The sequence below is a fragment of the Thalia democratica genome, chromosome 6 (assembly GCF_965202585.1).
Source record: "Thalia democratica chromosome 6, ktThaDemo2.hap1.1, whole genome shotgun sequence".
NCBI lineage: Eukaryota > Metazoa > Chordata > Thaliacea > Salpida > Salpidae > Thalia > Thalia democratica.
Window position 1 is genome coordinate 31503417 of NC_139170.1, and position 12696 is coordinate 31516112.

The 12696-nt window shown below is 27.6% G+C and overlaps 1 protein-coding gene across 1 annotated transcript in view; it reads left to right on the forward strand.

Moving 5' to 3' along the window:
- Positions 1–9511, forward strand: part of LOC145838561 (exosome RNA helicase MTR4-like) — a 34438-nt gene extending 24927 nt beyond the window's left edge. The window contains exons 17-21 of the mRNA XM_082946177.1: positions 494–632; positions 906–1036; positions 2235–2315; positions 3064–3202; positions 9115–9511. Of these exons, the coding sequence (XP_082802303.1) occupies positions 494–632; positions 906–1036; positions 2235–2315; positions 3064–3202; positions 9115–9272 (648 nt within the window). The 3' untranslated portion in view covers positions 9273–9511. The remainder of the gene's footprint in view (positions 1–493; positions 633–905; positions 1037–2234; positions 2316–3063; positions 3203–9114) is intronic.
- The last annotated feature ends 3185 nt before the right edge of the window (positions 9512–12696 follow it).

The following is a 12696-nucleotide window of genomic DNA, read 5'->3' on the forward strand; positions in this document are numbered from 1 at the left end:
AAAAAGTTAATTTTAATAGCGTTTTTATAGCGAGAAAAATGAAATGTTTAGCAAGAAAAATAATAAAATAAGTCTATTATGAAGCTCTATGTTCAAAAGTACTGTGTGCTAAAAGTTACAAGTGTTTTATAAAATTTATTTTGGTTTAATGTGTTTGTATAACGATTGAGTGATCCTGAACACTAAAAGTTTTATTTTGACAGTTTTTATTAATTTATAAGAATGCTTTAAACTTTTTATATGAGTTTTATTCATTACAGAACAAGTTTTTACGTTTTATAGTGTAAGTCAAAAAAACACTTTAGTCAAAAATTGTTTAAAACTCACAATAATAAAGTTGAAAACACAATGAACGTTTTCTTTCTCAAAGTAAAATCAAATAAGTAGTGTTAAAGCTGAATGTTTTCTTTAATTGATTTTTTATTAATCTCTTTAAAATGAAACTACATCGATAGAAATTAAGCTAAAAATTTCTTAAACAATTTTTTTTCAGCTCTGGGCCGATGTGAAGCTGGCGAAGAAGGAGCTGAAGCAAAAGAAGAAGATCCTTCAGTTTGAAGAGCTGAAAAGCCGCAAGAGAGTGCTGAGAAGATTGGAATATTCCACTTGTTCCGATGTCATCGAAACTAAAGGTTGAAATAAAATATTCTCCAACCCATAACATTCTACTTAATCTATTGAAACTGTTTAAGAAATTAATGTGACAAAAATAATGATAGTCGAGTTTAAATTTTATCACTAAATTTTTTTGGGGACATTTTTTAGATTTTTTGACTGTTTTCACAAAACTTAAGTAAGAGATATCAAAGCTTTGTTATACTAAAGAACCTTTCAGATTTTTTTTATTGATTATTCAAGTAAAACTTTACATAGTTTATATATTATACTTACTTAAATCTTATTAGGACGAGTTGCATGTGAAATAAGCGCTGCGGATGAAATTCTGTTGACAGAACTGATATTCGACGGAATTTTCAACGATCTGACTCCTGAACAGTGTTGCGCACTGCTCAGCTGCTTCGTATTCGACGAGAAGGTGAACAACTTGTTTATATTTGATACGCACAATTTATTAAAAAAAAGTTTAGTTATACTTAAAAAAGTATATTATAGTTTTAAACAGGTGAAAAATTTACAAATACGTTTCTATACTAAAGATTATACATAAAGTAGTTATTAGTAAAAAGTAACTATACTTAGCTGAGCAGAATATAGCAAAATACAAATAAAGCGATTTAAAAACGAAAGCAAATGAAGTTAATATCAGAAAAAAACAATCAAAGCTATTTAAAATTAAAAAAAATGTTTCCGTTTTCCTCTTAAGTTTGTCAATACAACTAATTCTGTTTAACTTGGTTCATTTTTCGCTGAAAACCAGCTCCTTAGACAAAAACAAAGCTTATAAAGTTTATACTTTTATTTTACATTTTCAATTTAAACCAATATATTTTGATGAAATTGATCATTACTAACGTAAACATATATTTTTAACTATTTTATTAAGAAAGAACTAAAAACAGTTTATCACTTGTTAAAGGTAGACTAGTGCTGGCTAAAAATTCTTAAACTAAAATAGCATGCAGGTTTCATTTGCAAACTGAACGTTTTTAAATTATAGTTATTTCATTACTCCATTAAACAATGTTGTACTTTTTAAAGAATTGTTTTTATTTTTTTAGAATAAATTCTAGTGACTTTACGGTTATTTTTTGCGTTTGATATTAGAAAGACTCATTTGATTTATTGGAGTATGCAATGTATCATTTTTATCTGCAAAAAAAAAAAACAAATGACTTAATGGTTTCTACCGTTATAAGCTAGTTAATTTTTAAAGAGATAGTTATTATTTAATAAAATATAACAGATCTAGTTCATTTACTACGACATATTTAATAATGTAAGTAGAGGTACACTTTTTTAATCTTTATATTATTTTACTATATATTTAGTTAGTTTATCGTAAACTGTTGGTATTTTTGTTTTACAAATTATAACCAATGATTTTTTTAATCATTGCGCTAGTGAACTTTCTATTAGGAAAAACTTTTGATCTTTTATGTATTTTTTAGTTATTTTCTTTGCTAAGTCTGTATTCTTGAATTTCAAACGACAACTAAAACTTGTTTAAATAAACTCTGAAGTTAATAATTGTTTATCAAAACACTTACAAGTTTTCAGCTCAATCAAAGTTTTAGTATATTTTTACAACAAGTTAATTATTATTTTTTCAACAGTCGAAGTCGGCACCAAAGTTAAGTGAAGTATTGGCCGATCCTCTTAGAAAGTTACAACAAACTGCTAAAAAAATCGCAAAGGTAAAGTTTAATTTATTGAAGTTAAAAACTAGAAATTGAATTTTATATCTGTTTGAGATATTAGTTAAATTGTAACTTTTTTCTACAACATTTTTGTAAGAAAGTAAGTCACATTAATTTAGTCAGTGTTTGTAGTTTTTGAAATAATTAAAAATCAAACCGAATTTCTATACAATAATAGTTACTACAAACAAAAAACTTTAAAAAGTTAGTACTTTGAAACTGTATTGATGACTGCAATAAACTTTAACTTATAAAAACAAATATAAATGATGAAAAACCAACTTTTCGTGAACATCAATAAATTCTCAAGTTTGGCGATATCCCCCTTAATTTTTAAACCAACAGTTTAAACACCTAAAAAAAATCAAGTTTAAAGAAAATACAAAGTTACATTAGTTTTTGGTAATTTTATCCAAAGTTGTTTTCTTTAAATTTTTATTGTAAGCTTAATAATTTCATAGCATCAAAGTTCTCACAATTACTCGATTCATTTCAAAAATTATATCAGTTTTTGATTTCTTAGAAATGACTTAGTCTAAAACACAACTTTTAATTCAGAGCAGGCCTTGTGTCTTCTACAGCTTTTGAAAATAATTTAAACTTTCAGTACAAATTTTCAAACTACGGTATCAAGAAGTTTAAACATTAAAAATAGCTAACTTTTAATCTGTAAAACGACTGATGCTTTTCTAAATAATATAAGGCTTGTTAAGATCAAACAAAATACAACTGCATTTATTCGCAGATATCGGTGGAAAGCAAGCTGGACATGGACACTGAGAAGTACGTGGACAGTTTCAAGACGAACCTGATGGACGCGGTGTACGCTTGGGCGTCCAAGAAAAGTTTCGCCGAAGTTCTAGAGTGCTCTGAAACCTACGAAGGTTTGAATCGTATTATATGTTAAACAAACTTCTAATAGAAAAATAGATTAAAATAAAAATAATTATTTATTTGATTTAGGAAACTAGACTTTTTTTTTTACATAGTATACATGTATATACTCATCATGAAATATTATTTTTGATACTGCTAATTTATGATTAAGCTCTTTATATGATATTTTATCTGAAAGTTTAGAAGGTTTGTTTGAATCTCCGAAGAAACTTTAAATCAGGTTGAATAATTGTTAATTGAATTAAAACAATGTTAGTTTAAAGTTTAGACCAATAAAAGTTGTTACAGGGAACGGCAAAATACACGGCTTGAATTTTGCATAAATTTGTGGCCCGATATTTTTTTAAGCTTAAAAGAAAAATGTGGTAAAAAATTACGACTATGCTTTAACTTATGATTAGTACTTATTGGTGATTATTATTGTTTGTTTTATCTCATTTTTGGTAAAAATAGTTTTTTTGTTGGCTACTAAAATTATTTCAAGTAACTGCGAACCGCAAAAAAGTTATTTAAAAACAGTTAAGAAAATCTGTAAAAATTCACCCTAAATTATAAGACTGACGACCTTGGCTTGACATAATAACTATTTTATATTTTTTTGAAGACCCAAATGAAAAGAAAACATTTTTATTATTTAGAAAGTTATATAATGTTTCTTGTACACCTTATACACTTATTTTTGCATTAGGAAAACAGTTATCGATAATGCTACAATATATTTAAACTCTCAATGTTAAATGTTTGAGTTATACTCTATTTACAATTTTTTATAAAACTTAAAAGAACTTAAGACATGATCAGTTTCCTAAAAGGATCGAAATCGCGCTTAAGTTAGTAAACCACTAGTTGAAAAACTTTAAAAAATTTGTGTTCAAAAAAGTCAAAGTTGTATCAAGCTTTGGAAAATTTGTCAAAAAGTAAATTATATGATATGTACTGTAAGCTTCATACTTTCATATCATTAAGATTCCCACAAACACTTGCTTCATATTCAGGTATACTATTTGTATTACTAGGTACGGATCGGGATTTTAAGACTTAATTTTTGAGCAGACATGTAGGCTACTAATATTACAAATATATATACTATCAATGCATCAACGGTAATCAAAGTTTATTATAAGATCATAAAATAACTGAAGTTATGTTAAAAAAAAAATTATATTTACTCACAAATACTCACTTATATCTAGTGATGTACCGGACCCACATCCGGACTTTTTTTTTCAAATTAGGATATGGCCGGATTCGGATAGTTTTTTCAAATTAGAATCCGGCTGGAACCGGACCCGGATATTTTTTCATATCAAGATCCAGCCGGATCCGGATATCAGACAAAAATAGCAATATCCGGCCGGGTCCGGACCCGGAATAAGTAGAACAGCCACAAGGTTGAAAATTTTAGGTAACATTTACAATTTACAACCTGAAATCAAGTTTTTGAACAAAATTAACTAGAAAATCACAAAATATTGAAAACTGGATCAGCTCAAACTCATTGAAAATCTAAAAAAAAACTAGCCTGAGGTTTTTAGAAAATCTTAAAACTAGCCTGAGTTTTTATAAAAAACTAAACAAGCCTGAGGCAGCCTAAGATTTTCAAAAATTTTCAAACTAGCAGGGTTGCCACTGTCTAAGTCAGGGGTTCCCAACCAGGGGTGCTCGCACCCCTTGGGGGTGCGAGGCAGCATTCCAGGGGGTGCGAGATGGCTTTTATTTTTTGTATGACAAATAAGGAGATTTTCACTCTTTGATAAAGTTTATAAAGTTAAAAAGTACATTTTGTTATAAAAAAAAGTTGGCGCTTATTTTCTGAATAAATTAATTTTATTAATACGTCATAAAGCAAGAGCGGATTTCTAGAAGTAAATTATTTTAACTAATTTCATTTGATAGCTGTTAGTTTAGAATTAACATTTCAGTAAAGCTTTCTTAGAGTTTTACACCTGTAAATTTTAATCATCTGTTCTTCAAATATTTTATTTTCTTAACTGGCCATTAATTGTTTAAAACAGTTAATGCGCTAGCATCTATTTTAACTGAAATACTTAGATAACAATTAGTATCTTCAGCAAGTTTTTTATAAGCTGTTAAGAACAGGTTCTTTTAAGTCTATTACATTTATAATGTTATCTTTTATAAAGGTTAGTTGTGCAGAAAGTGGTGCTCAAAGATTTAACATCAATAAATTGTAAAGTTCACAGCTACTACTGTATGTTATACCATTTTAGAAAACTTGTCTTTAGCTTTACTGAACCAATTTTTATAGATCAGCAAAAGTATTCAATGCATCAACTTTATTTCTATTCATACCTTTTTTGAACTTGAACCGTTTACCTTTTTCAATCTACTTTTTTCTATTGTTGTAAGCATACAAACTTTTTTTTGTATTTGCTTTTATACCTTTCTTTTGACAACTTAAGACTAAAATCTTTTAACTTTTAAAAATCTTAACTCAAACCTTTTTTTATTTTGAAACCTCCTAGCTGCAAATAATTTTGAAAATAATACATTGCATAAGCTTAACTTAGAACAGCTTATTTTCATATTTTAAGAAGTACATATATTCATAACAAAATGTATAAAAAGTTAAGTTTAAAGTTTAAGCCTAATATTTATTACTTTTAGACAAAGTCATAGGCTGAAGTATTGTTTTAGTATAAATTTTATGACAAAAAATGTCATAGTAATTGACTTTTTTATTTTTTTACAATACAGTTTATTTAATTAGTACTCAATCATGTCAAAGATAAGGAAGTGGAATGAAAGTTATGTTCAGTTTGGTTTTACTTGCACTGAAACAGTTGAAGGCCTGCAAAAACCGCAATGCATGTTATGTAACATTGTATTTTCGAACTCAAATTTGAAGCCATCTAAATTGCAAGAACATTTTAACAAACGACATGGTGGAGCAGATATTTCAGGTCAAGATTTTGAGTCATTAAAATCTAAAAGGATCCGCTATGAATCACGAGGAACACTTCCAAAGTTCGGTTTTGTATCTGCTGGCAAACCTCTTTTATTGGCTTCTTACCATGTGGCGTATAACATAGCTAAATCCAAAAAGCCTCATACAATTGCTGAAGAGTTGATAAAGCCATGTGTGTTACAAATGACAGAAGATGTTCTTGGAAAAGAAGCTTGAGTAAGTGCCGCTATCTAATAATATTATTCAAAGTCGAATTAAAGATTTAAGTTCGGATGTTTTGGATCAAGTCATTGCTGAAATCAAAGCTAGTTCTTTAAAAATCTCTCTCCAGTTGGACGAATCAACCGATGTTGAAAATTGCAGTCAATTGATTGTACTAGTGAGGTATGTGCATGATGGTTCGATAAAAGAAGATTTCTTATTTTGTGAAGATCTGAAGAGAACTACAAAAGCAAAAGACATCTTTCAATGTGTCAAAAATTTTTTTGCGAAACATGACTTAGACATGCAAGTTATTGGTTCTGTATGTACTGACGGTGCCCCTGCTATGTTGGGAAATAAATCTGGTTTTTTTGCTTTGTTAAAATAGGATATTCCGCATTTGCAGGGTACTCACTGTTTTCTTCATCGACATGCCTTGGCATCAAAAACATTGCCCTCGAAATCTAAAAATGTCCTTGATATTTGTGTGAGGACAATCAACTGGATTAGAGGTCGTGCTCTTAATCACCGTCTTTTTAAGTCCTTGTGTCAAGACTATGGTAGTGAACATTCAGTTTTACTTTTCCATACGGAGGTCCGCTGGCTATCACGTGGAAGAGCTTTAACGCGCTTTTTTGAATTGAGGAAAGAAGTAAAAGCTTTTCCTAAGGAACGTGACTATGACCATTTCAAAGAAATGGAGTCAAAAGAGTTTATTCAAATACTAGCTTACTTAAGTGAAATTTTCAGCCGGTTGAATGACATGAGTGTTTCCATGCAAGGGAGAAATGTAAATGTTATAAAATGTCGTGAAGTAATAAACGCTTTTAAAAAAAAGTTAGATCTCTGGTGTCTACGAGTTGAAAGAGGCAATTTATCAAACTTTCCATTACTCGCAGAAATGACTGATGAAGATGAGTGTTTTGTTCCAAGTGTGCGTGAAGAAATTATGAACCATTTGGAAATACTATCCAAGTCTTTTGACGGATATTTTAAAATAGGAGAACTGGAAATTTCTGAAGAATGGATAATATATCCATATTCTTTTAATTTGAATCACATGTCCGATGATGAATCGTTAAAAGATTAACTTATTGAATTATGCATGAACCGTTTTATCAAAATGCAGTTTGAAAGCAAAACTCTTGAGCAATATTGGTGTTGTTCAATAAATATGTTTCCAAAACTTAGTGAAAAAGCACTAAGTAGTCTCATTCCATTCGCAACGACTTACTTGTGTGAGTCTGGATTTAGTACTCTTTTGTCTATAAAAACTAAATCAAGAAACCGTTTGAATGCACAGGCAGACATGCGGATTGCCATCAGCAACAAAATGCCACGTTTTCAGAAAGTTTTGTACAATAAACAGGAACAAAAAAGTCATTAACTTTAGAGTAGATTTAAAATTGATTTCTTAATCTTTTCAAAATAATATTGCATGAATAGTATTTTAATAGTTTGTTAAATACCTTGTGTGGATAATGAGGTGTCATTTAGGACTTTTTATTAAATATGTAAGAATAGTTTAGTTTTTTATTAATAATAATTGAAAAAAAAAATGTTTTTTTTAGAGATAGATTATTATTTTTTTCGTTTAATTAAAAGATAATTAATTTTTTTAGTTTGTTTAAAAATGAGCAGGTAGAATTACAAGTGATGAGCTCCAAACTCACTTGCTTGACCTTCATAAAACGTTTATCGTTGCGAAGGAAAGAGTGAGTTCTGATGTTTTCTACCTTATAAAAAATAGATAAAACTTGTTCGAATATAGTTTGTTATGTTTTCAAATTTCCAAGTGTTTTATTTTTCTTAATATAATACACTATCATAAAAATTAAAGTACAAATTATTAATTCATGAAATCAATGAAATTATAATAAAATTATTAATAAATAATTAAGTATATAGTGTTAGGGGTGCGAGATCAAATTAAGAGATTTTAGGGGTGCGGGGCATCAGAAAGGTTGGGAACCACTGGTCTAAGTCAAAAAAAAAACTAGCTAGAGAGAGGATAAACTAGCCTGAGTCAGAATGAGGTTTTTAAAAACTGAAGAAAAAAAGCTTTAATCTAGTAATCAGTTGAACAGCTAGCCATAAGGTTGACAATTTGGTAGTAAAGTTTTTAATTTTACAACAGGTAAAGAGTTGGATTTCTGAAATTTTTATTTCATAGTTTAAATGTAAATAAATGTAAATTAGTCACGTGTACCAAATGAGCCAATCACGGTAGGTGTTTAATTTTAACTGACGAAAATGACTCTTTTTAATTTACACAGGGTTTGTTTTTGAAAAATAACTTTTCTGTATGCTCTTTTTTACTAACTAGATGCGAATCGGCCGGATCTCTGTTAGGATCCGGCCTGACCCGGATCCGGACTTTTTTTTAAAATCAAGATCCGGCCGTAACTGGATCAGGATCTTTTTTTTTTAAATCGAGATCCGGCCAGAACCGGATCTTTTTTTCATATCAAGATCCGGCCGGACCCAGATAGTGAGTCCGGTACATCACTGTTATATCCGACTCTTTTAATTTTTTGATTCCCAGCTAAATCAGAGTTTTGACAAAATCGTTTTAATTTAGAGCACTTTGGCTACTAATATCGTAAAATAACTATTTCTACTGCGTGAGTTGGTGTCCAAAACTCTCCAAAAAACATCATTTACCAAGCTTATGTGTGCATATTAGCTCTGAATATTATAATATTTAGCTTTTATTATTGGTTATATGTTATTTCTTGCAAACTTAACTATTCAACATTCACCACACAGGAAGCATCATCAGGTGCATGAGACGGTTGGAGGAACTTTTGCGCGAAATGGCAAACGCCGCCAAAACGATGGGAAACCCCCACTTAGAAAACAAGTTCACCAAGTCCATCGAACTGATCAAGCGTGACATCGTGTTTGCCGCCAGTCTCTATCTATAAGAAAGGTTTTGAAATATTTAATTTTTGTTTAATAGAAGTTTGTTTTGATGTTTATTCAAAAAAATAATTCAGTAAATTGTTTTGACACAAATTAAATTTTAATCGTATAAATTTGACTGAATTTGAATATAAGAGTAATATTATTACGATATTTGAACTTACTTAATTTACAATAAAATGTACAAATTATTAGATAAGGTTGTATAGATAATTTTTTATTTGTTTTTTCGCTGGTTCAATAAACAATAACTCACATATTTGTTTTTCTTCTCAAATTGATTGTGTATTATAATATTCGAATAATATGACTTCCTTTATTTATGAAATTTTTAACTATGTTATGCCAAATTAAAGCAAGTGTTTCAATTTAAAACTTTGAAAAGTTCAAAAGTTTTGTTTTTCTAAATAACATAAAAAAATTGATCTAAAGAAACTTTAACAGTTTGATAAATCTAATGTTCTTATACAGGTAGTTAAAGTAAAAAAAAAGTTGCTTGTAATGCGTTATGAAAAGTAATTTTATTTGAAAGAGTTTTTTTTTTCTGGTGTTTAACTAATAAAAGTGAATTAACTTACAGTTACATATGTTTTTAAATTTTCAACAATTATGCACTAGTTATTGATAGTCACGTTCATTGATTTTCTATAAAACAACTTGAGAATACTTTTGCTGTTAGTTAGAGAGTTTTTTAAGAGAGTAACTCCCTTCAAAATTTTATTATTAATATTTAATTTCTTCCAACCTAATTTCAATCGTTTCTTTTAGCTTTTTTAATGTCATTCAGGTGCACGTTGCTACAAAAATAACAAAATTAATCTATCAAAAGTTATTATTGAGCAAAATTACTAATATTGTAACAAAAAAATATAAATATTAATCATTACATTAGATTTGTAAAAGTTTTATATTGCCATAAACTTAAATTTGTGCTGCTAACTGATTATCTTGAGTAGTTGTATTAATATGTATTGTATTTTAAAATGTTCGAAAAGTGATGTTAATTATTTATTATAATATCTTTAATTATTGTTAAAGTTAACTGACTACTTAAACTAATTAAGCAGCATAATAATTAAACATAGAAAAAGAAATTGTAATCTTACACTGAAAAATTATTATGTCAAAACCTCTGTAAAAGCATAGTTTAAAATGTTTAACAAAAGTAATACAATAAATTTTCTTATTAGACCAAATTTAATGTAAAAAATCTGGAATTATTGTTTTGAAGATGTTCTAAATTTTAAAACCTAAAAAAGTATACTAGTAAACTATTGCTACAGTAACTAATAAAAGATTGTGGATTAATTTATTTGTTAGAACTACTAGTAATAATTATATACAACACTTATTAATTACCATCTTATAAATACCAAATGCTTTTTGGTCTACATTATTTTAATCAGACAGTACAGTTTGCGAAATATAACTATTTATAAAAAAAAACACTAATAAAAATCTCTATAATGATAATAACTTTCAAAAGTATTAGTAACTTTTATAAATCACACAAAAATTATTAAAACTAATAGTAATTTACGTTTAAGTGAAAAATGCTTCAAGACTTTAACTAACGTTAAGTATTTGAGAAGATTAAACCATTTAGACACCCTTTAAATTAAAACTCGTATATTTACAAAAGAAACATACGAATAACAATACATTCTTACAAACCGATCTGATTATAACTTTTAGCAACACTTTTATATCCTAATAATAGTTGTAAATAAAAAATGAGTTAATTAATATTTGATGTGCTTTAATGCACAAAAGTTTTCAAGTTACATATATGGATTTTTTGCTGGCTCTCTACTTATCAGATATTCAACGAAATAAAAGTGAAAGAAATGCAGTAGATTCATTACATTACCACTGTTTTGGTCGTAAAGTTTCACAATTTTTTATGGGTCATATTTTAAAAGTTAATAATATTAAGTATAAAACAAAAGCAAATAGATTAGTTTTTATTAAGGTTGACAAACAGATATTTCAATTAAAACTATCTATTAAGTTAAAGTAATTTTTATTTAAACCCCAAGCAGAAATTTTATCCAATATCCTAAAATATTCTACCCTTAATTATCTTTCTACCTCTAATATTCAAGTAAATTTCAAATGTTGCATAATTATTTTTATATTATTAGTCATTATTTTACATAAAAAAACTGGTAACAAGTTCAAAACAATTAGAAAATAATTAATAACCTAACAAAATACTTAAAGTCGTTAAGTAGTTTACCAAAACCAATTTACGTTGAGCTTAGAAAACTATTAAAAACGATTGTTTGTCAAATCTCGACTCACTAAAACAATTTTATTTTGGCTTTTCTCCTGTAAAGTTAGGTATTATGTAAATAATGATTTTTTATTACTTATACCTACCAGTTGTTTACATTCAAATATACATACCAGTTTTTGACTTAAGAACTGTAATGTTAGAAAGTTAGACTTAAGGTTTTTTAATTTAAGCTTTGTTTCAGAACTACAATATCGAAACTTTTAATCTTTAGTTTTTATTCCTTATTAAGAAAAATCCGACTGAAAGTCTATCATTTATTAACAATTAAGGCTTAAGTTTTGTTTAAGTTTGTAAATTGAACGTTTGAAATTACTCTGCTTGCTAAACTTGCTTTTTTTTCTAAAATATGTTTTTATTAACTTAAACCTTTAAATTTAACTAAATTGAAAAATAATTAGCTATATACATTTGGTTTTATAAGTTTTTTGTTTGCATTTTTAGTTATTATTTATAACTTTTAGTTAAGGATATAATTTTTTGTAACATAGTAGCTGTCAAAATATAATACGAAAAATAGTTGTTAAATGACAAATTTAGATAGTAAGCATTATAAAAAGTACTATTTTGACTAAACACTAAGCTTAATTAAACTTTTTTTTCTTAAACGGCATTTTATGAGCACTGAGTTTTACATTAAGTTGAGGTTAATCTTTAATTCTAAAGCTTTTTAATAACTAGTTGTACGCCTTTTTACTTATGTAAATACTAAAAAAAAATAATATAACACCAGCGCATAAAACAGATACGGTTGTAAACAGTGACTTTGAAATTAGCTACTGCAGCCATTGTAGTTAAACGCTGGATTGAAATTTCTTTAACAGCAATTATCTGCTTAAAGCTTTTTTTTTTGTTTGTTACAAATGATAACAAAAAGCGTAAAATCGGAACTAGTCAACAAAGAAAATGTGTGAAATAGTGTTTAACATTTTTTTTGAATTCTACGACTAAAATTTTATTTGGTATAACTTTGATAGTAATGTTTTATTTCACAAAGGTAAAAGAAATAATAAAAAACTCGTACTTTTTGTATTTATTATTTATTTACAAAGTATAAAATTCTACAAGTAATTAAACAACTTTCGAACTAATTATTTAAGTTTAAATTACACGAAATAAATTTATATCAA